The 24,530-nt window shown below is 43.9% G+C and overlaps 1 protein-coding gene across 14 annotated transcripts in view; it reads right to left on the reverse strand.

Moving 5' to 3' along the window:
- The window catches only part of ptprda (protein tyrosine phosphatase receptor type Da), a 595,150-nt gene that overhangs the window by 456,356 nt on the left and 114,264 nt on the right, over positions 1 to 24,530 (reverse strand). For all 14 annotated transcript variants that reach the window (XM_078214119.1, XM_078214118.1, XM_078214117.1 and 11 more), the window contains exon 2: positions 5,799 to 5,966. In XM_078214119.1, the coding sequence (XP_078070245.1) occupies positions 5,799 to 5,862 (64 nt within the window). In that variant the 5' untranslated portion in view covers positions 5,863 to 5,966. The remainder of the gene's footprint in view (positions 1 to 5,798; positions 5,967 to 24,530) is intronic.

Genomic DNA, 24,530 nt, shown 5'->3' on the forward strand with positions numbered 1-24,530 from the left:
CTGTGTTAGGTGAGGGTGTGGAGAACAGTGGAAAGATCACGTCTTCTCGTGATGATCAAGTCTAACTGGTGCTAATGCCGAGACCATGAGCTATGATGCCTTCTGGTGGTGCCAGCACTGAAACAATGTGTTGATCATAGAAATCATAGAAACCCTACAGTGCAGAAGGAGGCCATTCGGCCCATCGAGTCTGCACCGACCACAATCCCACCCAGGCCCTACCCCCACATATTTACCCGCTAATCCCTCTAACCTACGCATTTTAGGATTCTAAGGGGCAATTTTTAATCTGGCCAATCAACCTAACCCGCACATCTTTGGACTGTGGGAGGAAACCGGAGCACCCGGAGAAAACCCACACAGACACGAGGAGAATGTGCAAACTCCACACAGACAGTGACCCGAGCCGGGAATCGAACCCAGGACCCTGGAGCTGTGAAGCAGCAGTGCTAACCACTGCGCTACCGTGCCGCCACGGCACAGAGTTCAATCAGGGCACAAAGCTCAAGAAGAATTTGCCAGTTATCTTTGATCTCACCCACCCCATGACAACACTGGGGACTCCACTCCAGACGTTGTCACATTTGTTCTCTTAGCCATTAATTATTGATGACACAAAAACAGAAAATGCTGGAAAATTTCAGCAGCTCTGACAAAGGATCATCCTGAATCAAAACATCGGGCCTGATTTTACCATTTTCATTCCAAGTGCTGAATATGGGTGCAATTCAGATCCGACTTGGAAATCTGCTTTCAGGTGCCCCCATACGCACTTAGCCTGAAAAAAAAATTGCGAGTCTGAATTGCGCTGTGGGCGGGGCTTAGCGTGCCCGAAACGATCGGAGCTCTGAACTGTGCATGCGCAGTTAGAAAAAATTTGAAGTGTGCCCATGTCAGATCGCTCCCTGGCCGCAGAAAACGGATGAAGCGACCTGGAGCGAAAAGCGGGAGCAATGGTCCCCACAGACATCACTGTCCCCCTTACCTACCCCCCCCCCCCCGCTACCCAGACCAATCGCAACCCCCTGCACCCTCCCCCCCCACCGATCGCCCGCAGAGTGGCAGCGGACCCCCCCGTCCCCCCCCCACCAGTGAGCAATCGGGCCTCCCCCCCCCCCCCGCCCAGAGATACATCGTACCCACCCCCCTCCCCCCCAATGATCTGGCCTCACTCCCACCACCACCCTCCCCAGAGAATGATCTGGCCCCGCCCCTCCCAGAGGTACATCTGACCCGCCTCCTCCTCCCTCCACGCACCCCTCCCCCCCAACAAGACAATGATCGGGCCTCCTTCCTCCCCCCTCACCAGAGAATGATCTGGCCAGCCTCCCCCTTCCCCCCCCTCACCACCGATCTGAGTCAGAGAGCCGTTGGAAGCTCTGAACTCACCTCTTTAGCAACTGAAGCGCCCGAAACAGACTTTTATTTAGCAGGTCCATTTAAATCGCCATTGCGCCCGTTTCGGATGCGAATCGGATCGCGGCCATTCTCGGGTCTCGGTAAAGTGGCCATCTGCATGGACATGGGCGTGGATCGCACTAATGGCCTCACACCCAACTTTACCACATTTTCGCACCCGAAAACAAGCGCGACGCAATGGTAAAATCGGGCCCATTGACTCTATTCTCTCTCCACAGATGCTGTCAGACCTGTTGAGATTTTCCAGCATTTTCTGTTCTTGTTCTAGATTCCAGCAGCTGCAGTAATTTGCTTATAAATATTGATGATATTGTTAATAAAAGGCACTGACTGGCAGGGCCCAGGTCATTGCAGGCTACGTACTACAGTACTAACACACTCCTGGTCAGAAAACATGCGGTCTACGGTTAATCAGTCAGGCCACCTCCTCCCACATGAGACCTCGGGGTAGCCTTGCTGCACTTGCATCACAGGGAGAGTAGCCCCCCTGGCTTGCTGGAGCTCTGGAGGGAAGTGCCTCACTCCTACACTCAAAAAGAGTGGCGCCTAGGACCACCTTCCTCCCAATGGCTTCTGGTCAGCCCCACACTCAGGCCCTGGCTCCCCCACAAACAATTCCACTTAAACTTAACCACTGCCAACCTCATCTGATTTGATCGCCTGAAGGATAAGAATACAACGATCTCCCAAGCTACCATGGGCAATCACAGTTCATTTATTCAAGATACCAAAGCAGTTAATAAGCTACAGTTCTGCCAATCCTGATAGCAAGTTACTGACCTGAAACGTTAACTCTGTTTCTCTCCCTGCAGCTGCTTCTTGACCTGCTGAATAGTTGCATCATTTTCTGATTGTTTCAGATTTTGAGCATTCTTAATCTTTTTGCCTTTGTATAATAAATGTTGATGTTTTTTTTAAAAACCTTAAAATTGGGACATTCTGTTGCCAAATATTTACTGAAACTTTGCTGTGATGGAGCTAGGAGGTGTATGCTTGTAATGTATAACTTTCTAAAGAAATGTAAGATTGAGTAAAGATTGGCTCCAGTGTCATCATTCATCACCTGGCTTTCTGTGTCAGTATAATAATCCAAACTAATCCTCTGCCCATGTAATAAAAGCAAAATACTGCAGATGCTGGAAATCTGAAATAAATAAAAACAAAAAATGCTGGAAAAGCCCAGCAAGTCTGGAAGCATCTGTGGAAAGAGAATCAGAGTTAATGTTTCGAGTGCTGTCCCCCTCCAACCCCCCCATTGGGCCATCTGTTATTTGTTCTTAAGTTTTGCTTCACTGAGCATGGACCGTTGTTCCCCTATTAACACATCCTCGTATCTGCCTTTATTCTACTGTTAGCACCTTTCCTTCACATTGCCATGAATGCTTCCTCTGTCTTATGCCTTACACATCTTTGTTGTAATCTCTCCCAGCTCCCATCTATTACTCAACCTCTACTCTGCTCAACACCCTTTCCAACAGTCTAAAATCCCTCACATTTCTCCCTCTCTTTAATTTTGAAGGAGTCATGCAGACTGAAAACATTAACTCTGTTGCTCTTTTCACAGATGCTGCCAGACTTGCTGAGTTTTGCCAGCATTTGCTGTTTTTAAGCCTCTGCCCTGTTCTTTCCCCATAACCCCATGTTTGCCTCAGCTTCACGTTTATCTAACATGCTACAGCAAAGGCTTAACTTAATGGTTTATATCAACATTTGTGTAAACAAAATGCAAATCATGAAGTATCGCTAGAGAATACAACAAAATGATCAAACAATCTACAAACACATTGATCAGTGTGTCAATGCATTAATTTGTTTTTGATGTATTCATGTGTCATTAAGTGGAAAATCAATCAGTTTGCAGATTTTCATGTTAAATTCTAGACATAGATGAATTTATACCTGTTATTTAGGGACAAATTATTGCTTCAGCTGACATGATAATTTGTGGTTTCGCTTCTTCTCAAATTATGCCTATTTCTATTCAACAATGCACAGCATGACAATGTTTAAGAAATAATTCTCAGATTTCAGGAAGAAATTTTACTTTTACATAAATAATTGCAATAAAGGCACGGTGGTCAGATGTGCGGGATTACTGAAATAGTAATCTCGCACATCTTCCAATGGCATTTAAAAACCTTCAGGTTAGCCCCTTACTTCAGATTAGAAGAATGTTAGTCTGTAATAATCTGCCAACTAACCAAAATCACATCCTTGTAAATCACTCCTTTCAAAGCTTTGCATTCCCTCAATTTTATTAGGTCATTGGCTCTGGAGAAAAACAGACAATCTCTATTAATTCACCAAAGAGGATTTGCAGGTGTGTCCCAATTTCAGAATTAGAACCAGCTTTAAAAAGTTGATGCAACATTTATTGCCCAATTCAATTGATTTTGTTCTTCTAAGTTTTTTTTCCCCTTGTACAAATTATCATTCTTAAAGAATCATTACTCCAAAACTAGTGCTTGAAAAGGAACACTTTGGACCAGAAACACTTTTGTCTCGTAGTATAAAGACTACACCTGCCTACCCATGACATTCAAATGACCAATACCACTGAATGACATCATTCAGTAACATTACTGCAAAGCCTCAGCACTGCCGAGCATGCATGCAATTGACAGCACAACATGAAGAATAAATGGTTTTTCAATAGCCTCATTTTAAACAGGTACAGAATTACTGCAGCTACCCAACAATGTATAAATTCAGCTGCAGAAGCAAATGTACTGTACTGTGACATCAATCCCTCAGTATATGAAGAGAAAATATCACATCGGATATATTAATTTCAGATGACAGGAGACCAAATGCTCAAAACTCTTCTCTCCCTTTCGGTCACCCTCCCTTTTCTATCCTGCAACAAACAGCTTGCCGTGCATTTGTTGGACACGTTGGGATGTATTTTCATCAACAAATGGATGCAACAAAAATACATTCATGCTCAGTGACCCTTTACAGAACAACATTCCCTTCTCACGGTTGTAATGTAATGATGTCATCAATTGACCTCTATTTGAGCCCAATACATACTGGATTCTTTCCTGGTACACAATGAGCGACAGCAGATTTTAAATAGCAATATTTCTAAATAGATATCTTTAATATCAATGATAAACGGCAAGGTATATTGTCAAGTAATCATTTCCACTTATTTGAATCAACCCTTTTACCCCTATTTTTTTTCCCCCCTATTGTTAAAAGTGGTTTTTGGCAAAAGTTAAAAAATTTTCTTGAAGGTATAAGCAAGGCTTAAAGCAAAGAAACGTTTAAGTTTGAAATTAGCACTGGCCTATTATACTGAGACCAGTAGATTTGGCAGAATCTCTGGCAGTGAGAGTACAGATGGCTCAACAGAGCAGTGAACGCATCGCAATGCAAGTGGCATATGGTTTACTGTACTCTGCTCCCACACAGAGAAGGCTCCTTGCTTTTTGCTAACCATTCCTAACAAACGGCAAGTCTGTCTTCATTTCATGTTATATTGATGGGTGGTGTCTACTGCTGATGCTGCTGTCTTGTGGTTCTGCATTCTGCAAGTTCATCTTCGTTTCATTATAATCAGAGGGTAAAGAGCAAAGCTGTTGAGCTACAGGAACCTACTGTTTACTCAAGAGCCAATGTCACTGCGTGGAGTCAGAACCATCATGCAATACGTGAATGTTAATCACCCGTTTCTCACATTACTAACAGAACAAAAGGACAAGGGAGGACAAAAACCTAGCTTGATAAATGTACCTGTATTGTATTTAAGAACCCAAAGTTAGAAATCACTTCCAAATTAGAGCAGGACCAGTCTTTCTTATTCTTAGAGGTTATTTTTTGCCAACCTGGGTGTCATTCTAAAAGGAGAGTTCAGCACAAAGCAAGATTTTTGATGGAAATATATAAAAATGTGTAACTCTTTTATAGACTTGCAAGCACTCTGGTCCACAGAATGAACGAAAGCATGCTGTGTCACACTGGAGTTATTGCACTTGCTAATAATTGCCAAGGTGACATGTGAAATTTACCCCAATATCTGTGCTTCTAGTCAGCTTCATAGCACATTACATTATTGGATATTGTACTGTCCTGTTCAGGATGGTACGATAGTTTCTTGCACACAGTAGATCCCGAAAGCATGTGAGCTTGTGATGAGAAACAATGAAAACCTACACAGCAGTCAGATATCTGATGCAGGCTCCATTTCCAACTGTGCAAAGAAAAAAAATGGCAGCCAGATCTAAAGATAGGCTCATACGTCCCTGCAGACCTTCTGTTATAGACCTTCGGATAAGTTTAATGAGTATGTGCAGGAGCTTGGACATGGGGAGGGAGAGGGAGCTAATAAGACACTCTGCAAAATGAGGTAAATCTAATGGTAGAATTGGACTTACCCTCAGCATTAACACGTAGTAGGAAGCATAGGAACACCACCAGAGGCCTGATTTTATGCATCATCCGACAGCTTGGCACCAGCAGCCTTTGGCAGCCTCGTTCTCACTGTCTTACAAGCTGCTGCAAGTAAGTGCAGTCTGAAAGTAGAGATGCTGTGTGTTCAGAACCTGCAAAAACAGAGAGACAAAAACAAATTTAGAAATTCTGCAAAATCCTTTCACCTTTCGAGAGCATTTGTCTGCTTTGTAAATGAGTGCACATACAACAACCAACACTGCCCAAACAGAAACAGAACAGATCAAAAAGGACATTATACCATGTAAATCACCATCCCACTGGAGGAGCCTCTGTAGTTTACAGGCAGACATCTTGTAAAGTGAAGCCAAAACAGCATAAAAAGAAAATCCTGATCAGTTCTTCGAATTCCTCATCCTTAGCCCAGTCTCCATGTTGATGTATCTGTGGAATTCTCCAATCCAAGCAGACGAGTAGGCAGGTACCCAATACGCAATGAATGGGTGCAAGAACTCTTCCTCCTCCCCCTCCCTCCTCCACCATCATAACAAAACAATAAATGACAAGTGAAGTCCACTCCTGTCACTCTCAATCCACATCCTAAACAGCAATCCTCAACAGCCAGATGCTTCTTAACATTCCCAGGTCTGTTGCAGTGTCGGTTATGGAGAAAAGCGCATACAAAAGGGAGGAGACTTTTGAGTGAAGTGTGCAATAGGCACTGATGGGGGTCCTGAATTGGTGCCAGCATCCCCCATGTAGTAAGCAGAGTGTTGCTTCTGTTATTGATGTACCAAAATCATGTCTCAAAATTAATGTTGAACGCATTTTACGATGACATGTCATCTCCAATACACAAATACATTTTTCATATTCAATTTTCAAGATGCTGTTCCAAAGATTCAGCAGCATGACGGCGCTTTGCTTAAATAACGGGACAAAACGCGAGGCAGAAATCACAGTTGACATTGCACTAACAACAGAGACACTATATCACAGCAAATGTGCCAGCCTGCTGTCACTGACCCATCACCTCTCTGAAGTAGATTGGTAATAAAATGTTTTCAAGTGAATCATTATGTAATTATCGCTGATCAGATCACTTTCGCAGTGACAGCAACTTTTCCTTTAAAGGCAAAGGGGCATTTTAGTCAAGTTGCAGAGTTGGGAAGTGTCTTCCTCAGTTGCAAGCAGCTCCTTTTCTTTAAAGCAACTGCAATTATTGTATTGCGATGAGTAAAGGCTCAGAGGCAACACAGAAATTATAGAGCAAGGAAAGATGAGAGAAACAATTGGAGAGAAAGATTGAACTAACTAGTAGCGCCTTCTCTTTAAGCTTATCGGCACATTTACCAAGACTGCTGCAGTTCAGTCTCAAATAACACACATTTCCCTTGCATTTCTTTTCAAACAACATCCAAATTGTAATTATGTACCTACTAATGCAATTTAGGTTTCCTGAGTTCATAACAAGTTAACTTATCACCCTAGACAGTTAAGATAAACTGTCAGGGGAGGTAGTGGAAGCAGATACAATGGTGACTTTTAAGGGACATCTTGACAAATACATGAATAGGATGAGAATGGAGGGATATGGTCCATGGAAGGGTAGGGGGTTTCAGTTCAGATACGCAGCATGGTCGGTGTAGGCTTAGAGGGCTGAAGGGCCTGTTCCTGTGCTGCAATTTCCTTTGTTCTTTGACAAGGTCATTCTTACTCTGGATTATCAATTTAGAAACGTCCAGATTTTCACAATTTTTGGAGGATTTCTGTGAAAAAACATCATGACCCCAGTGAAGTAGAGTCATCCAGACTGGAGGCGTTAACTCTGTTTCCAGAGTTAACTCTGCTGCCAGACCTACTCAATTTATCCAGCATTTTCAGTTTTTATTTCAGAACACCATCATCTGGAGTTTTTGCTTTTATTTTGTTATTATTATGGACCTGATTTCAACTGGGGCCAGGATTTGGTGGACAAACATAGAAACAGTAGGCCATTTGGCCATTCGAGCCTGCTTTGCCATTCATTTTGATCATGGCTGATCATCAAATTCAATATCCTGATCCCCCTTTCCCCCATATCCCTTGATCCCTTTAGCCTCAAGAGCTGTATCTAATTTCTTCTTGAAATCAGACAACATTTTGGCCTCAACTGCATTCTGTGGTAGTGAATTCCACACATTCACCACCTTCTGGGTGAAGAAATTTCACCTCACCTCAGTCCTAAAAGGTTTACCCCTTATCCTCAAAATGTGACTCCTGGTTCTGGACTTGCCCACCTTCAGGAACATTCTTTCTCAATCTACCCTGTTTAAACCTGTCAGATTTTTGTACGTTTCTATAAGATTCCCTCTCTTTTAAACTCCAGTGAATATAATCCCAACCGACTTAGTCTCTCCTCATGTGCCAAACCTGCCGTCCCAGGAAACATCTGGTAAACATTCGTTGCACTCCCTCTATAGCAAGGACATCCTTACTCAGATAAGGACACCAAAACTGCACACAATACTCCAGGTGTGGCTTCACCATTGCCTTACACAACTGCAGTAAAATATCCCTATTCCTATGTTCAAATCCTCTCGCTATGAAGGCTAAAATACCATTTGCCTTCTGTACTGCCTGCTGTAACTGCGCGCTGATATGATATCAGTTTAAAACTCACAAACTCTGAGGAAAAAGAGGCCAGGAAATTGTAACTTCCATTAGAGTTTCTATCCTCCCCAGAATGACCAGGGGTTCCATGGATTCAGCCAATCCTATTCAGAACATAGAAACATAGAAAACTACAGCACAAAACAGGCCCTTCGGCCCCACAAGTTGTGCCGAACATATCCCTACCTTTTAAGCCTACCTATAATCCTCCATCCTATTAAGTCCCTACTACTCATCCAAGGAGTCTCTTAAAGGACCCCATTGAGTTTTCCTCCACCACCACTGACGGCAGCCGATTCCACTCGCCCAACACCCTCTGTGTGAAAAACTTCCCCCTAACATTTCCCCTGTACCTACCCCCCAGCACCCTAAACCTGTGTCCTCTCGTAGCAGACATTTCCACCCTGGGAAAAAGCCTCTGAGAGTCCACCCGATCTATGCCTCTCAACATCTTATATACCTCTATCAGGTCTCCTCTCATCCTACGTCTCTCCAAAGAGAAAAGACCGAGCTCCCTCAGCCTATCCTCATAAGGCATGCCACTCAATCCAGGCAACATCCTTGTAAATCTCCTCTGCACCCTTTCAATCTTTTCCACATCCTTCCTGTAATGAGGCGACCAGAACTGAGCACAGTACTCCAAGTGGGGTCTGACGAGGGTCTTATATAGCTGCATCATTATCTCCGGACTCCTAAACTCAATCCCTCGATTGATAAAGGCCAGCACACCATACGCCTTCTTAACCACCTCCTCCACCTGCGGGGCCGATTTTAGAGTCCTATGGACCCGGAACCCAAGGTCCGTCTGATCCTCTACCTTACTAAGAGTCTTTCCCTTTATATTGTACTCCTTCATCCCATTTGACCTGCCAAAATGGACCACTACGCATATATCTGGGTTGAAGTCCACCTGCCACTTCTCCGCCCAGTCTTGCATCTTATCTATGTCCCTCTGTAACTTCTGACATCCCTCCAGACTATCCACAACCCCACCAACCTTCGCAGGTTGGGTGATCAGCAAACACATACAGGGCAAGAATCTATCAATCACTGTGATTCAATCTAATGAAAATGCAATATCATGATTTTATTTCTGCAAACTTCTCTTGGTAATGCAGTTGGAGAAACAGTTAAAATGAGGTAAGTCTAACTTTTATCAAGAAGACAGAACTTTATTCTGTTCCTGGGTTCTATTTGTTTCCGAAAGTAAACCCAGAAATCCGATGACCAGGGCAGGATTTATATGCCGTTATATTCAAATTCATTTACTCCTGCAAGAGGGTCAAATAAAAGCTTCAAAATGGGAGAAGCTAGAAGAGGAGAGCACAGCGAGAGGAAAGAGTGCACAGCAAGTGGAAAAATGGCTCAGGGAGCGGAAAGAGGAGATGAAATAGTGAAGAGAGTGCACAACAAGTAGAAAGTGGGCACAGCGAGTACAAGGGTGGCACAGCGGGTGGAAAAAGGGAATGGCGAGAAGACGGATGACCGAGCAGAAGAGGTCACAGTTAAAGTTGAAAGCATTTTTAAAGTTTACTTATTAGTGTCACAAGTAGGCTTACATTAACACTGCAATGAAGTTACTGTGAAAATCCCCTAGTCGCCACACTCCGGCGCCTGTTCAGGTACACTGAGGGAGAATTTTAGCATGGCCAATGCACCTAACCACCATGTCTTTCGGACTGTGGGAGGAAACCGGAGCGCCCGGAAGAAACCACGCAGACATGGGGAGAACTTGCAAACTCCACATAGTCAGCGACCCAAGTCGGGAATCGAAACCGGGTCTCTGGCGTTGTGAGGCAGCAGTGCTGACCACTGTGCACAGTGAATGGAAACAGGTAAGAGAGAGCAGAAATCGGACACAGCGAATAGAAAAAGGGCACAATAGTTGGAAGAAGAGCACAGTGAATGCAAAGAGGGCAAAGTGAGTGGGGAAAGAGCAGAGAGAACAGGGAAGGTGCACAGTGAGTGGAAAGAGGGTGTGGTAAATGGAAAGAGGGCATGGTGAGCGGAAAAAGGGCACAGTGAGTGGAAAGAAGACACAGTGAGTGTAAAGAGGGCACAAGTGGAAACAGGATACAACAAGTGGAAAGAGGATACAGCGAAAGGGAAGGGGAAAATTGTGGTAGATGCAATGGGATTGTAAACAGGAACTAGGAGAAGAGGAAGTGAAAACTTGCTTAGGCCAGAAACAGGAAAAAGGATTTGTGAGACTGATCTTAATTAAGGCACAATTTTGCTTTTGCTTATTCATTGTTCCCTACTTTCTTGTCATCACTACAGTTTAGCCCAAGCATTAAGATCATTTTCTTGTGTTACGATGGTTTAATTCATGAAACTTATAACAGTAGACCAAGGCAATTGTACTATAAACCATGAGGATTGAAATTACTCATTGTCAATATGGTCTTAGCTCTTCCTGCAAAATGACTGGAATTGAAGATATTTAACACTTGGGATGTAAGCTCCTGTTGTAGTGTCAGTACTGCCTGTGGATTAAGGGCATTGACTCTTGAAGAGAATCCTTTCCCTAGTTGTGGAGCTTTGTTCAGTATACATTTAACAATTTGGATTAGGCTCTACAGATGATTACTTGCAAAGTTGGTGGTCTGTTTGTCATAGTTGACCCCAGTTTATTCCAACACTTGAGTTGTATGGCACACAGTTAAAATGACATGATGCTCACTGAGGCAGGCAAATGCTCCGGAGTGCTGGTGGGAATGCCATGTCGTGGCGCAGTGTTGCTTTCGCTGCTGACTGTGAAGTATCATATTTATTTCATTGACAAAGTGTCTCACGGTTTACAATAATTACAAGAAGATTCAAATACTTACAGAAACCGCCTGGATGTGCTTGAAAACATTGCACCAGTCAAAACAGGGAACAAGGCACAACTTATTTGGTTTTTGATACGCTGCAAGGCCACAGGAAAAACATACACAGACTTTACATTGATAGGTATATTGCAGTGGATGGGAGGATGATTTTGGCTGTTGGTTGTACATCGGCAACAACACAAACGTTGCTGGAAGAGTTTTTGCATTATTTCTGATTAAATTATTAAAAACGAACATGTTCACCTGTTCAAAATCAGTAAATAGTCGAATCACTGCTAATGTATATTGTTAATCTACAATATAACCAGAGGAAATCTTTCCCCCATATCTATGAATCTAATATGACCTAAAGGTTGATGCAAAATTAGCCACGCAACATAGGCTCACTGTATTTAATTCTCCATGGAGCTGAAACTTGAAGTATAGCAATTTCTATCTCCATCTTGTCAGTTGTATACGCTGTATTATCACTCACACAGTATCTAACTTCAATTTCATGCTTTCAACTTATCCCATTTAATGCATCACTTAGAAGTGCATTTGCAATGGGGACCTTTGGCTCCTTATGAAATATTTCCCTTTTCTTACACAAGGGAAAATATTTCCTCATTTTTCTTCACAAGAAATGATGTGGTTGTGCACCAATCACACACACAACACACACACACACACAACACACAATGAGCATCTCTATCTGTTTGCCAATTTCTATCAGCTTTACTTTCAAGTCAACAATGCGGGCTGCACAAACAGCTTGGTAGATTGATGCACCCTCTAATTTTCCTTTGTCGCCTTTGGAAAAGGAATTCCTCTCCGTGACAAATCTTGTTCACAGGCATGCTGGCTGGCCCATTCCTAGTTGCCCTTGTTCAGAGGGCAGCTGACAGTCAACCACATTGCTGTGGCTCTGGACTCACATGTAGATCAGACCATGTAAGGATGGCCTAATGGACTCACACAGTATCTAAAGGACATTAGTGAACCAAATGGGCTTTCCCGACAATTGACAATGGTTTAATGGTTATCAGTAGATTCCTAATTCCAGATATTTTTTATTGAATTCAAATTCCACCACATGCCTGTGGGGACTCGGGTCCCCAGAACATTAGCTGAGTATCTGGATTAATAGACTAGTGATGACACCACTGGGCCATTGTCTCACCCTGCAGAGATGAAGCCACAAAATAACACTCTTTAATACCACACCTAATTACCAACATCCCTGAAATCCGGCACTCAATATGTTCATCGGAGCTGTATGGCTGGGATTATCTAAGTCAAAATCATATTCAGCATTGTACAGAAGATGCTGATAGAGACGCAACAGGTAGCTCTCAATTGGGCTGATGCATGCCACAAAGTGAGTTCTGATGAATGATGCATAAAACAAATGATAATATATTTCTCTGATGTCACTTTCAAGAAGTAAATTGAAAATTAAAAATAAATATACAGAATTATATTGATATCAAATCAATTGGAAATGCCACGGGGAAATATTTTTCAGCAGACTCAGACCGCTACAATTGAAAAAAAGCAATCATGCTCAGCAAGTAGCTCATCAGGTTTGGGGCAGTTGGTGCTTAGGAGTGGAACATTTCCCGTTTCAGTCACCAAGGTCATGAAAGGTACTACTACAGAGTAATGCTCCCTCTACTTTGTCCCACCTCACGACTGCATCAGTGTGACTTCTTGTTCCAGTTACCAGGATCTCCGAGTGAGATCACCACTACCTACCAAATTAGAGAATGTCTCATGGTGTGAGCCCAAGTTCCCACCAGGAATGGGATTGTGACTGCCCGTACTCTCTTCCTGTTGCAGATACCTTGTCGTTGCACAGCTCAGGGCCAGAATGCAGACTCGGAAGTGAATGGCCCAGTGCCCAACCCTGTTTCCCCCAGCACTGCTTTCACCTATTGTGATTACTTATGATTCCCTTTGAAAGAAATAAGAACTAGTTCATGGAGGTGACAGAATTAAATGTGGTATAAAATCTAGTGCTTCAAAGATTTGTGGGAGAGTCACTAAATACAAGACAAGGTGCCAGAAAATGAGAGGAACTAAAAGTGTCGAACAACAATTCATAAAGCATTCTTGCAAGGCAGATTCCTCTCGGAAGAACTTTAAGGCTGACTTAGCTGATGATTGTTTGCAGTGGCTTTCAGCCTATCTCCCTGTCCTTCAGAGAACTGAATTCAGAAAGCTCCATAAAATTTGACATGGGTATAGTATTTGTTGACAAATTATTAACGAATAGAGGAGTGGTGGCACGGCGGCACAATGATTAGCATTGCTATCTCAGAGCGCCAGGGACCTGGGTTCAATTCACCGTCTGTGCGGAGTCTGCACGTTCTTCCCGTGTCTCCTCCGAGTGCTCTGGTTTCTTCCCACACTCCAAAAGACGTGCTAGTTAGGTGCATTGGCCATGATAAATACTCACTCAGTACACCCGAACAGGGCCGGAGTGTGGTGACTAGGGGAACCAAATTTAACTTAAACTAAAACTTAAGCTTAAAAAAAAAAGTCACAGCCAGATATAATTTCATAAAAGGTCTTTAAGCAAAGCAGCAAGTTACGACTGTACCAGAGCTTGCATTATACCTATAAAGATTGTATTTTTCTTCCTCAGATCAACTGGGATGGCACGGTGGCACTGGTTAGTACTGCTGCCTCACAGCTCCAGGGACCTAGGTTCGATTCCCAGCTTAGATTATTGTCTGTGTGGAGTTTGCATGTTCTTCCGTGTCTGTGTGGGCTTCCTCCGGGTGCTCCGGAGGTAGTCCAAAAATGTGTGGGCTAGGAGCATCGGCCATGCTAAATTCCCCCTTTGGGCCCTATTTTACCATTTTGATTCTAATTGCTGGCCGGACTTGAAACTGGGAGTGTTTCAGATCCGACCTTTCGACCTGTTCTCAGGCGTCCCCATTCGCACTCTGCCTGAAAAATTATCAGCAATTCTGAATCATGCTGCACAAGCCTGTGGGTGGGGCTTAACACGCCTGATATCCTGCAGCTCCCATCAGCGCCTCCATCCGCGCATGCACAGAAAAAAATGATAGAATGCTGCTCCCCTGCCACATGGCTCCCGGGCCGGATAGTGCCTCCCCCTGGCCCCCACAGACATTGCCCCACCCCCACAACATTACTAACTCCCTTTTCCCCCATCCACCCACTACCAGACCAATCGTAGCCCCCCCACTTCCCCCTCACTGATCTAAGACGGAGTGGCAGTGGACATCCCCCTTCCCCCTCACTGATCACAGGCAGAGTGGCAGCAGACACTGCCCCCCGCTCTCAGTGACCTCAGGCAGAGAGCCGTCGGACACTCAGCACTTACCTCCTCACTAGCTGGAGCGCCCGAATCGGATTTTTGTAGAGCATGTCTGTTTCTCGTCGAATCTGGTTGGACGAATGCAGTGGTAAAGGGGGAATTGCCGGTAAGGTTGGGCATGCAGCCATTAAGTCAATTTAAGTGCATGCAAATGCATTTAAATGGCTGTCGCAGTCCTGATCGCGGCCATTTTCAGGCCTTGGTAAAGGGTGAACTGACGTAGAGGCAGGCGCCCAAAAACTTGATGGTAAAATTGGGCTCTTAGAGTCCTTGGATGTGTAGGTTAGAGGGATTAGCGGTGTAAATGTGTGGGGTTACGGTGATAGGGCCCAGGTGGGATTGTTGTCGGTGCAGACTCGATGGGCCGAATGGCTTCCTTCCGCACTGTAGAGATTGTATGATTCTATGACTCTGAGCTGTCATAGATGTTTTTTTCTATTGCAAAATCATTCCTGCAGAACATCGTGTCTATAAGGTTTTGATGCTGTCTGTCAGATTTTATGTTGTTGAAAACCCTTCAATTTGACTGAGACATAGAAAGAACAAACACAATCTAACAGCTATAAGACACGTTAGTGCAGTGGAGATTTGTCTAAATCTTGTTCTCTTTCTTCCATCTGCTCAATCTCATAAATACAAACCAAACCTCAAGAGATATCACCTTCACATCAATATTGGATAGGCTACTTCATATAATAAAGTGTGGTGATCCCAGAGTGTGACATTTACCAAGTCTGTCCAAATCTAGGTTGAAAAGATGGAAGTCAAGCTGAAGAATAATAAACATTTATTTACTTCTACGAGTGAATGATGGTACAGTACATGGAAAATCAATACATTCCTTTTTTACATTGAGAAATAAATCACTGGGACTTTCAGAAATGTTCTGCTTTTTTGATGACTTAAAATGTTGCTCTCACACCACCTGAAACAGCGTTGGAACATTATGGCACGCTCTCGGAAAAACTTATTTCCTTACCAACTTCCTCTTCCAGTGTTCCTCTCCCCGCCATCCTCGCACCCCCCCTTCCCTTCCACTCTCTTCCAGAAGGTAGTGATGCATCGAGAAACAGGGTGATCCTGAGTAATTTACCTCAGTGGCAATCATGTCTGAACCTTGATGCGAAGTACTGGCAGGCTTAGTCAGGAGATTACACAGGCCCGCTCTATATGAGGAAGGCCACATGCATCCCAGTCCACCCAAACAGGGGGAAAAAAATCAACAGTCCATTCATCACAGCATCTAGTTGTTTACTGGATGATTTTGATTTTTTTACCTTTAATGAGGCACCCAGTTTATTCTAATTGGTGAGCATGTAAATAATTTGCTGTCAGTAATCTAAAAACGCCTACCTCAACTTGAAGCACTAATTTGGACATAACTTCTTAATAGCACTTGCTGCCTTAAATGTTTCAGTGAGGTCACCACTCAGTTAATTAATTCCAAGGCCGAAAGGTGCAAATTCCTCAGGTTCTTTTCTCATAACACAGTCCCGTCATGTAAGGAATTAGTCTCAACAATCTTTAGTACAGCTCCTTCCAAAGCTTGAATGTTTCCATTATGTCTCGGTGTCTAAATATAGCAGTCAAGGTTTTATTACGCAATTTTTGGTTTGATTTGTAGGAACTTATTGTCTACTATTTCGATGACATAGTTCAGTAATCTATTTGCTTTCTTGAAATGCTGCTTTCCAGTGACTGGACTTGGAGGAAAAGTTTTCTCTCGTCTTACTTTCATTCACTTCCACTGGCCATTTTTTCACTTTTTCAGATGGCCATGCAGCTTAGAGGGATTATTGCCTGGAAGGAGCAAGTCTGATAAACTAAATCTCATTGAACTTCATCCCTCGCTTTTCCAACACTTTTCATGGAGTATATATGTTGTCCATTATTTATTCCTGTAGAACAGAATAATAGGCTGGGGTTTTCAATTGCCAGTGGAGTTTTTTTGATTTGATTTATTATTATCACATGTATTGGGATACAGTGAAAAGTATTGCTTCTTGTGTGCTCTACAGACAAAACATACCAATCATAGAGTACAGAGGGGAGAAGGAAAGGAGAGGGTGCAGAATATAGCACTGCAGTTACAGATAGGGTGAAGAGAAAGATCAGCTTAATGGGCGGGATGGTGGTTTGCACTGCTGCCTCACAGTGCCAGGAACCTGGGTTCAATTCCCGGCTTGGGTCACGGTCTGTGTGGAGTCTGCATGTTCTCCCCACATCTCCGTGGGTTCCCTCTGCGTGCTCCGGTTTCCTCCCACAGTCTGAAAGACATGCTGGTTGGGTGCATTGGCCATATTAAATTCTCCCTCGGTGTACCCGAACAGGCGCCGGAGTGTGGCGACTAGGGCTTTTTATAGTAACTTAATTGCAGTGTAAATGTAAACCTACTTGTGACACTAATAAACTTTAAATTTTAATAGAAGGTAGGTCCCGCCAAAAGTCTGATGGCAGCCTGTTCTTGAGTCAATTTGTATCTTTTTCCTGACGGAAGAAGTTGGAAGAGAATATGTCTCGGATAGGTGGGTCCTTGATTATGATGACTACTTCTCTGAGGCAACGGGAAGTGTAGACAGAGTCAATGGACGGGAAGCTGGTTTGCGTGATGGATTGGGCTACGTTCACAACACTTCGTAGTTTCCTGTGATCTTGGTCAGAGCAGGAGCCATACCAAGCTGTGATACAACCAGAAAGGATGCTTTCTGTGGTTGGGGAAGAAGGTAGGTGCAAGTCAAAAATCATGCTTCCGAAGATTGCCACTGGTTCATGCCAGTTCCAATGTGTGCTGTGATTTTTGAAGGGAGAGTGCTGGGGGAGATAGGGAACCTTCTCACCTCCAATTAACTTACCATAAAGCTCCTTGAGGAGCTTGTTAATGAGCCTGGGAGGGTGAGAATGCAATTTTCAAAACTGCAATCAGCAATCCCCAAGAGTCTAGGACATGCCGGTGCACAGCTGCTGGATTCAAAGCAAGCAGAAGTTAAGGTTTTTATCCTGTTGAAAAAGTTTGTGGAATTTGTATTTGACTGTTTGATCATTTTTGCACTGAGGGGGTGTGGGGGGGGATTCTCTGTTCGGAGGTTTTGCTGGCTCTCTTCTGCAAGGCAGCAGCAGGGTCCATCATGGCTCCTACTTCCTGGTAATCCTTACTGTCATTAATTGGTCACTGAACTCACTCACAATCCACCGAAACTCACATCACAGCAGGAGGCCACTCACATCACAGCAGGAGGCCACTTCATTCTTGAAGGAGCTGTCCAATCTAATCCCACAGCCCAGCTTACTAAGGATGAACTGGCACTGGCTGCTCACTTTTATATTTTATCTAATTCACTTTACACTGCCTGCGCATTTGATTAGCTGGCACCGAGCTTCTCAATCCACTGGTACCGTAAATTAGAAACAGTAGGAGCCCCACCACCAATCCCTGGGGTAAGCCACTCAACAATTTACAGCATATCAACATCATTCCAGTAACAAGTACCTGCTGCTTTGTATCCCTCAATCACTGAAAACACCTGAACTAAACCTAAATCTATCCACATTCAAAATCCACATCACACACTTCTAGCAGGGGTTGCTTAAGTGCAAACCCTGGATGGCTTTCCCTTCCTCTAAGTGAAGGATAACAAAGCTAATTGAAAAGCTTCAACTATCTCCCTGCATCAGATCAGTTAACAAAGCACAGGCCAACCTGGAATTCCATAGAATCATCGAATCCTACAGTGCAGAAGGAGGCCATTTCGTCCATTGAGCTTGCACCAAAAACAATCCCACCCAGGTCCCATCCCCGCAACCCCATATATTTACCCTTCTAATCCCCCTGAAACTAAGGGTCAATTTATCATGGCCAGTCAACCTGACCCGCACATCTTTGGACTCTGGGAGGAAACCAGAGCACCCGGAGGAAACCCACGGGGATAATGTGCAAACTCCACACAGACAGTGACCTGAGGACGGAATTGAACCCGGGTCTCTGACGCTGTGAAGCAGCAGTGCTAACCACTGTGCCATCATGCCGCCCCTGGGGTGGTTTCCTGATTTATGTGATGTAACTACTCACAGGGCAAACTCACTCAGTCACATGGTAGGCCTTTCCCGATGAATACTTATATTATAGAAGGATTTGATGTAAGTCTGAAAAAAACAGACTTGTTATCTTCAGGCCAGTCTTCCACATCTTGTTGGAATAAAATTATTTTCCTTGGAATGGAAATCAAGGTAAGGGCGGCACGGTAGCACAGTGGTTAGCACTGCTGCTTCACAGCTCCAGGGTCCTGGGTTCGATTCCCGGCTTGGATCACTGTCTGTGTGGAGTTTGCACATTCTCCTCGAGTCTGCGTGGGTTTCCTCCGGGTGCTCCGGTTTCCTCCCACAATCCAAAGATGTGCGGGTTAGGTTGATTGGCCAGGTTAAAAATTGCCCCTTAGAGTCCTGAGATGTTTAGGTTAGCGGGATTAGCGGGTAAATATGTGGGGGTAGGGCCTGGGTGGGATTGTGGTCGGTGCAGACTCGATGGGCCGAATGGCCTCCTTCTGCACTGTAGGGTTTCTATGATTTCTATGATTTATTTAACACATTATAAAGGGCTCATATCTGTTATGAGGGTGGGATTTTACAGCCTAGCTCATTCCGAAACTGTAAAATCCTGCCCAAAGTCAACAGACCGTTTCATTGTCCGCCCCTGGCCCGCTACGATTCCCGTGGCGGGCAGGGTGGTAAAAGTCCGGCCTAAATGTCAAGAACAGATGTTCCTTAAGAGAAGGACCTTGTGATCATCATTGCAGCAAAATTTACAGAAAGATGTGCACCACCAAATAGGCCTCCATTTCATCATCAGTTTGTTTGCCCACGATGTTCTGTATAAACTTACATTCAGTCACCTCATGACTTGGGAGTTTCTTACAATGCTCCAAATTATGTTTGGTGCTCTCACACAATTTAACTTGGTTGCTAAATTGTTACCTCTTACAGCCAAGTCTCTCAGGTTTAATAACAAAATTGACAACAGCGAACAGAAGGGGGCACTTATGATGTTTCTACCAGGTCTGCAGTGCACAGCACAACTCTCAATGTAAAATATTACTTATCACTTATCAACCATTACAACTGGTCTCCCATGGCATGCACCTGGTGGGCTGACCTCCCAGAGGAGATCAGGTGAGTGCATCACTCGGGTGGGGGGGGGGGGGGGGGGGGGGGGGGGAAGAGAGAGTCATGCCTGGGCACTAGCCAACACTGCCCCCTGGCATTGCTCAGGGAATGTCTAACCATTGCCAGGGGGCAATGCCAGGGAGGGGGAGGTGTTGCTGGTGAACTTTTATGCACCGAGGCATCCTTTCAAAATGCCTATCTTTAAAAAACAAAGTTGCTCTCTCCATCCAAAACTTAAGTAAAATTGGAGGGGTTTAATCAAATGGTCTAAGTTTTTCCACTCACTACATCTCCACTGAAAATGCTGAGGACAATTGGATAATGGTTCCAATGTGGCACAGTGGGTTAGGCACGGTGGCAACGGTTATCACTGCTGCCTCAAAGCATCAGACATGGGTTCAATTCCGGCCTTGGGTGACTGTGTAGAGTTTGCACATTCTTCCCGTGTCTGCGTGGGTTTCCTCCCACACTCCAAAGATGTGCTGGTTAGATGGATTGGTCATGCTAAATTAACCCTTAGTGTCCCAAAAAGTGTAGGTAAGGGGGATTAGTGGGATAAATGCGTGGGGTTGCGGGGATAGGGCAGAGGATGGGCCTGGCTGGGATGAGAATTGGTGCAGACTCAATGGGCTGAATGCCACAGCAGGCCTCTACTTTCTAGCATGGGAGCCCATTTTTCCTTACATGTGGATAGAAAAAGTAGTGCACTCAACAATGACTCATATCTGAATGTGTTCCTATCCTCTCCTAACATCCCCACACATGAATCTTTCAGTGGGATATTCAGATGGTGATCTGGAAAAGGAACCACTCATCAAGACATTGGACAGCGGTCTACTTCCAGACCTCTATACCAATGTAATCAGCCAGGTACAATGCAGCAACACTCAAGGACTCTCCCTTCACTGGCACCTCTGCTATGTTTCCACCGGAAACAGACCCACCAGATTTGGGTGTCCAAGTGTACAGATCATGAAAATGTCAAGAACAGGTAGAGAAAAGAATCAAAAAGATGAGAGAGATGCCAGCTTCAATTAAACAAGTGCGGGTTAGGCCACATTTGCATTACTGTCAGCAATTCTAGGCACCACTACATCTTACGAAAGATATACTGGCATTGGAAAGATGTTAAAGGAGATTTACTAGAATGATATTTGGACTCAGAGTTAAATTGCAAGGGAATGTACAAACTAGGGCTGTACTCCCCAGAATTTAGAAAGTTAAAGGATGATTTGATTGAAGTTTTCAAGATAGATGGGGGGAAACAGATAAAGGTAGACAGGGAAAAATTGGTTCCATTGACTTGGAGTCCAGGATTACGGATATAATCGAAAAGTTCGAGCCAGACATTTCTGGGGTAAGATTCGGAAACATTCTTTCCACACAAAAGGATGGCAGAAGCTGAGAACTCTTCCAAAAATGAATCATAGATAGAATCCGACAGTGCAGAAGGAGGCCATTCGGCCCATCAAGTCTGCACCGACCTTAATCCCACCCAGGCCCTATCCCCATAAGCCCATGCATTTACCCTGCTATTCCCCCTGACGCTATGGGGCGATTTAGTATGGCCAATTCACCTAACCCGCACATCTTTGGACTGTGGGAGGAAACCGGAGCACCCGGAGGGAACCCATGCAGACACGGGGAGAACGTGCAAACTCCACACAGACAGTGGCCCAAGCCGGGAATCGAGCCGGGTCCCTGGCGCTGTGAGGCAGCAGTGCTAACCACTGTGCCACCGTGCCGCCCTCAATGGTATGTGATGTGAGATCAATAAAGTGAAAAAAATGTGTTACTAACAGGTAGGAAAGGATATGGGGTAAAGGTAGGTATAGACTTTGGTCACAGAACAACCATGATCTAACTGAATGACGCAGCAGGCTTAAGAGGCTAAATGGCCCACTCCTGTTCCTATGAGTGGCAAAATGCATATGTAATATTGCAAAGTTCCCTATCAACTACATGAATTTGAAAATGAAATTCAACCACTGTGGACCACTTCACTATTACTATCTCTTTAATACAATGCCAGTATAAATGATTCGCTAGCTAATGCACCAATTCATAATTGTTTCCAACAACAGAAAATGCCAGGAAATCTCAGCAGGTCTCATAGCATCTGTGGAGATAGAATTGAGCCAACGTTTTGAGTCTGGATGACCCTTTGTCAGAACTATTCTCCCTCAACAGATGCTGTCAGACCTGCTGAGATTTTCCAGCATTTTCTGTTTTTGTTTCAGATTCCACCTAACGCAGTATTTTGCCTTTATCATTATTGTTTCCCCCTTTGCTTACAAAAGATACAATTTGGTTGAGTATCAAACTGCCTATTAAAAAAGCTCAATTTATAAAACAATTACAATAATCACCAAAAATGTTTATTGATATTATTCAGAAATATTATTCACTTGTAATGTTTTGTTTCCACATCTACAAGCACTCACCGAATAAAGATTTTTAAGTGTTTTAGCTATATGCAAAATACATCAGAAACGTAGGCCGGATTTGCCAGCCCCACCAGTGGCAGGTATTGGCACAGGTAGGACAGGAAATTATAGGCGACTCTTTAAATTCTCCCATCTCGCTTTCAACAATGCCTGTCACTGACAGGACCAGAGATTTCCAGTACAGTCTATGAACTTTAGTAACTTTCATAATTAAGTTTTGACAGTCCCCAAAGGTTATGTTATTCCAAACAATTCTAATTGAAGGGAGGTAAAAGATAATTCCATTTAATTGAGATTCAACAACGTCAAAAAAAATTTTTGGTTACAGCTGTCAGTCAACCCCTGAACTATAACCCTGTTTGGTCAGGGTTATTGGGGAAAGGTCCAAAATTTAAATACTGTAGGAACAGCTGGAAAGCTGGGGTCTGGTTGATGCAGTGGGTTGAACAATCAACCTTTTACTTTGGGGACTCAAACTCCCATCCGTTCTGAATCAACCTAAGAGACAATGTGATGCTAAATTGGCCTCACACAGGGCATTTTTACAACGCAAGTCAATTACTGCAGTTCAAGTTCCAGTCAGGCAGAAGCCCTTTTATGTTGTTCAACCCCTGCCTGATAAGGACGTCAACTGTCTTATTCAATAGACAGCTCTATATGTTTGTGGGTACATGCATGGCTTTAGACTGGTTGAAATTAAGAGTAGGGAGGAAAGGCTATTCGTTCTCTTCATATTTAAATTAAAGTTTAGTAGACAACGGACAGCTTTTCTTCATGCAGACGTCAGATCCAATCTAGTCCTGCTTTAACTCCTGCCTGTGTCCCAGATGAAAATAACCAATCTAAGGTTATCTACACAATTATTCACAGTTCCACATGCACATTGAGATGATACAAGATGTGGAAGAGGAAAATTGTACAAAAGTGAAACATATAATTGTTTTATGTTGTTGTATGTGCCTGCAAGTCACAGTAATGTAAAGGCAGAGGAAGGGTTCATGTGGGACTGGAGAACAGCACTGCCCATAGTATAATGTATAGAGTCACATGGTAATAAGCAGAGATAACACTCTAGAATTAGCCTGCATGGGAACAGCTGCACCATGCATGACAGTAATTGGGATCTGTACATTGTTAAAGATTAACAATAAATGATTCTCCTTTAAGCATACAAGTCTCAAGATCTCATCACTGGGACATCATATGATCCCATCATACAACATTGTTATCAGCAGTGATATGAAATTTGATTTCATAGCAAATTCCCAAGATAAGAAATACTAATAGAAGCTGAAGCTGGACTAAAGAGACTTTCACCTAAGAAGAAACTGTTGAAGAAGCTTTGCTACAAGACTTAGAAGTGGAGGAATGCACCGGAGTAAGTGGTGGTCCAGTGTCAGACCCGAGTGACAGAATGTATAAATACTTGGTCAGATCACAAATACAGGCGAGCAAATACAAAAATAAAGCTGTACTTACATTTCTAAAATAGGCAGCTCAGTTAGCCAGGACTCAGCATCCAGAGGGATGCTGAAAGATATCCGGAGAAGGCACAATGGCACCATAAAAACTGGTGGCCAAGCTGAATTTTAAAAAATAATTGAATCCCTACACTGCAGAAGGAGGCCATTCAGCCCATCTAGTCTGCAACTGTTCTCTCTGGCAAAGTACCTTACCGAGGCCCTTTCCCCCACCCTATCCCCATAACCCCACACAATGGCTAATCCATCTAACCAACACATCTTGGGGAAATTTAGCATGGCCTATCCACCTAACCCGCACATTTTTGGACTGTGGGAGGAAACCGGAGCACCCAGTGGAAACCCGCTCAGTCACGGGGAGAACATGCAAGCTCCATACAGTCAGTCACCCAAGACTGGAATTGAATCCGGGTCCCTGGCGCTGTGAGGAAGTAGTGCTAACCACTGCGCCACCGTGTCTCCTTCTGCACTGTAGGGACTATATGATAACCCAAATCCAGTCCATAGCTAGGATTTAAGGTGATTGGAAAAAGAACCAGGGACAATAAGCGGAATAGATTTTTAAAAGTCTCAAGTTTAAGAAGAAAACTACAGAACAGAGAAACCTGTAGAGCACAGTAAGCGAAAGGAAAAAAGCCTGCAGGGTATAAGGGAAAGGGAACCCTTCAGTTGAATCCTTGGCTTCTTCGACAGAGAGGAAATTGCTTCAGTTTCAAAAGTTGAGAAAAAGGCCCACAGTCGCGAGGAGCCAGTCAAAACCAAAAAAGCATTTGAAAAACACAAAGCTGACAGCTGCAGTCAACCTGAATGAAAA

Source organism: Mustelus asterias, chromosome 6, assembly GCF_964213995.1.
Source record: "Mustelus asterias chromosome 6, sMusAst1.hap1.1, whole genome shotgun sequence".
In the NCBI taxonomy this organism is placed as follows: Eukaryota; Metazoa; Chordata; class Chondrichthyes; order Carcharhiniformes; family Triakidae; genus Mustelus; species Mustelus asterias.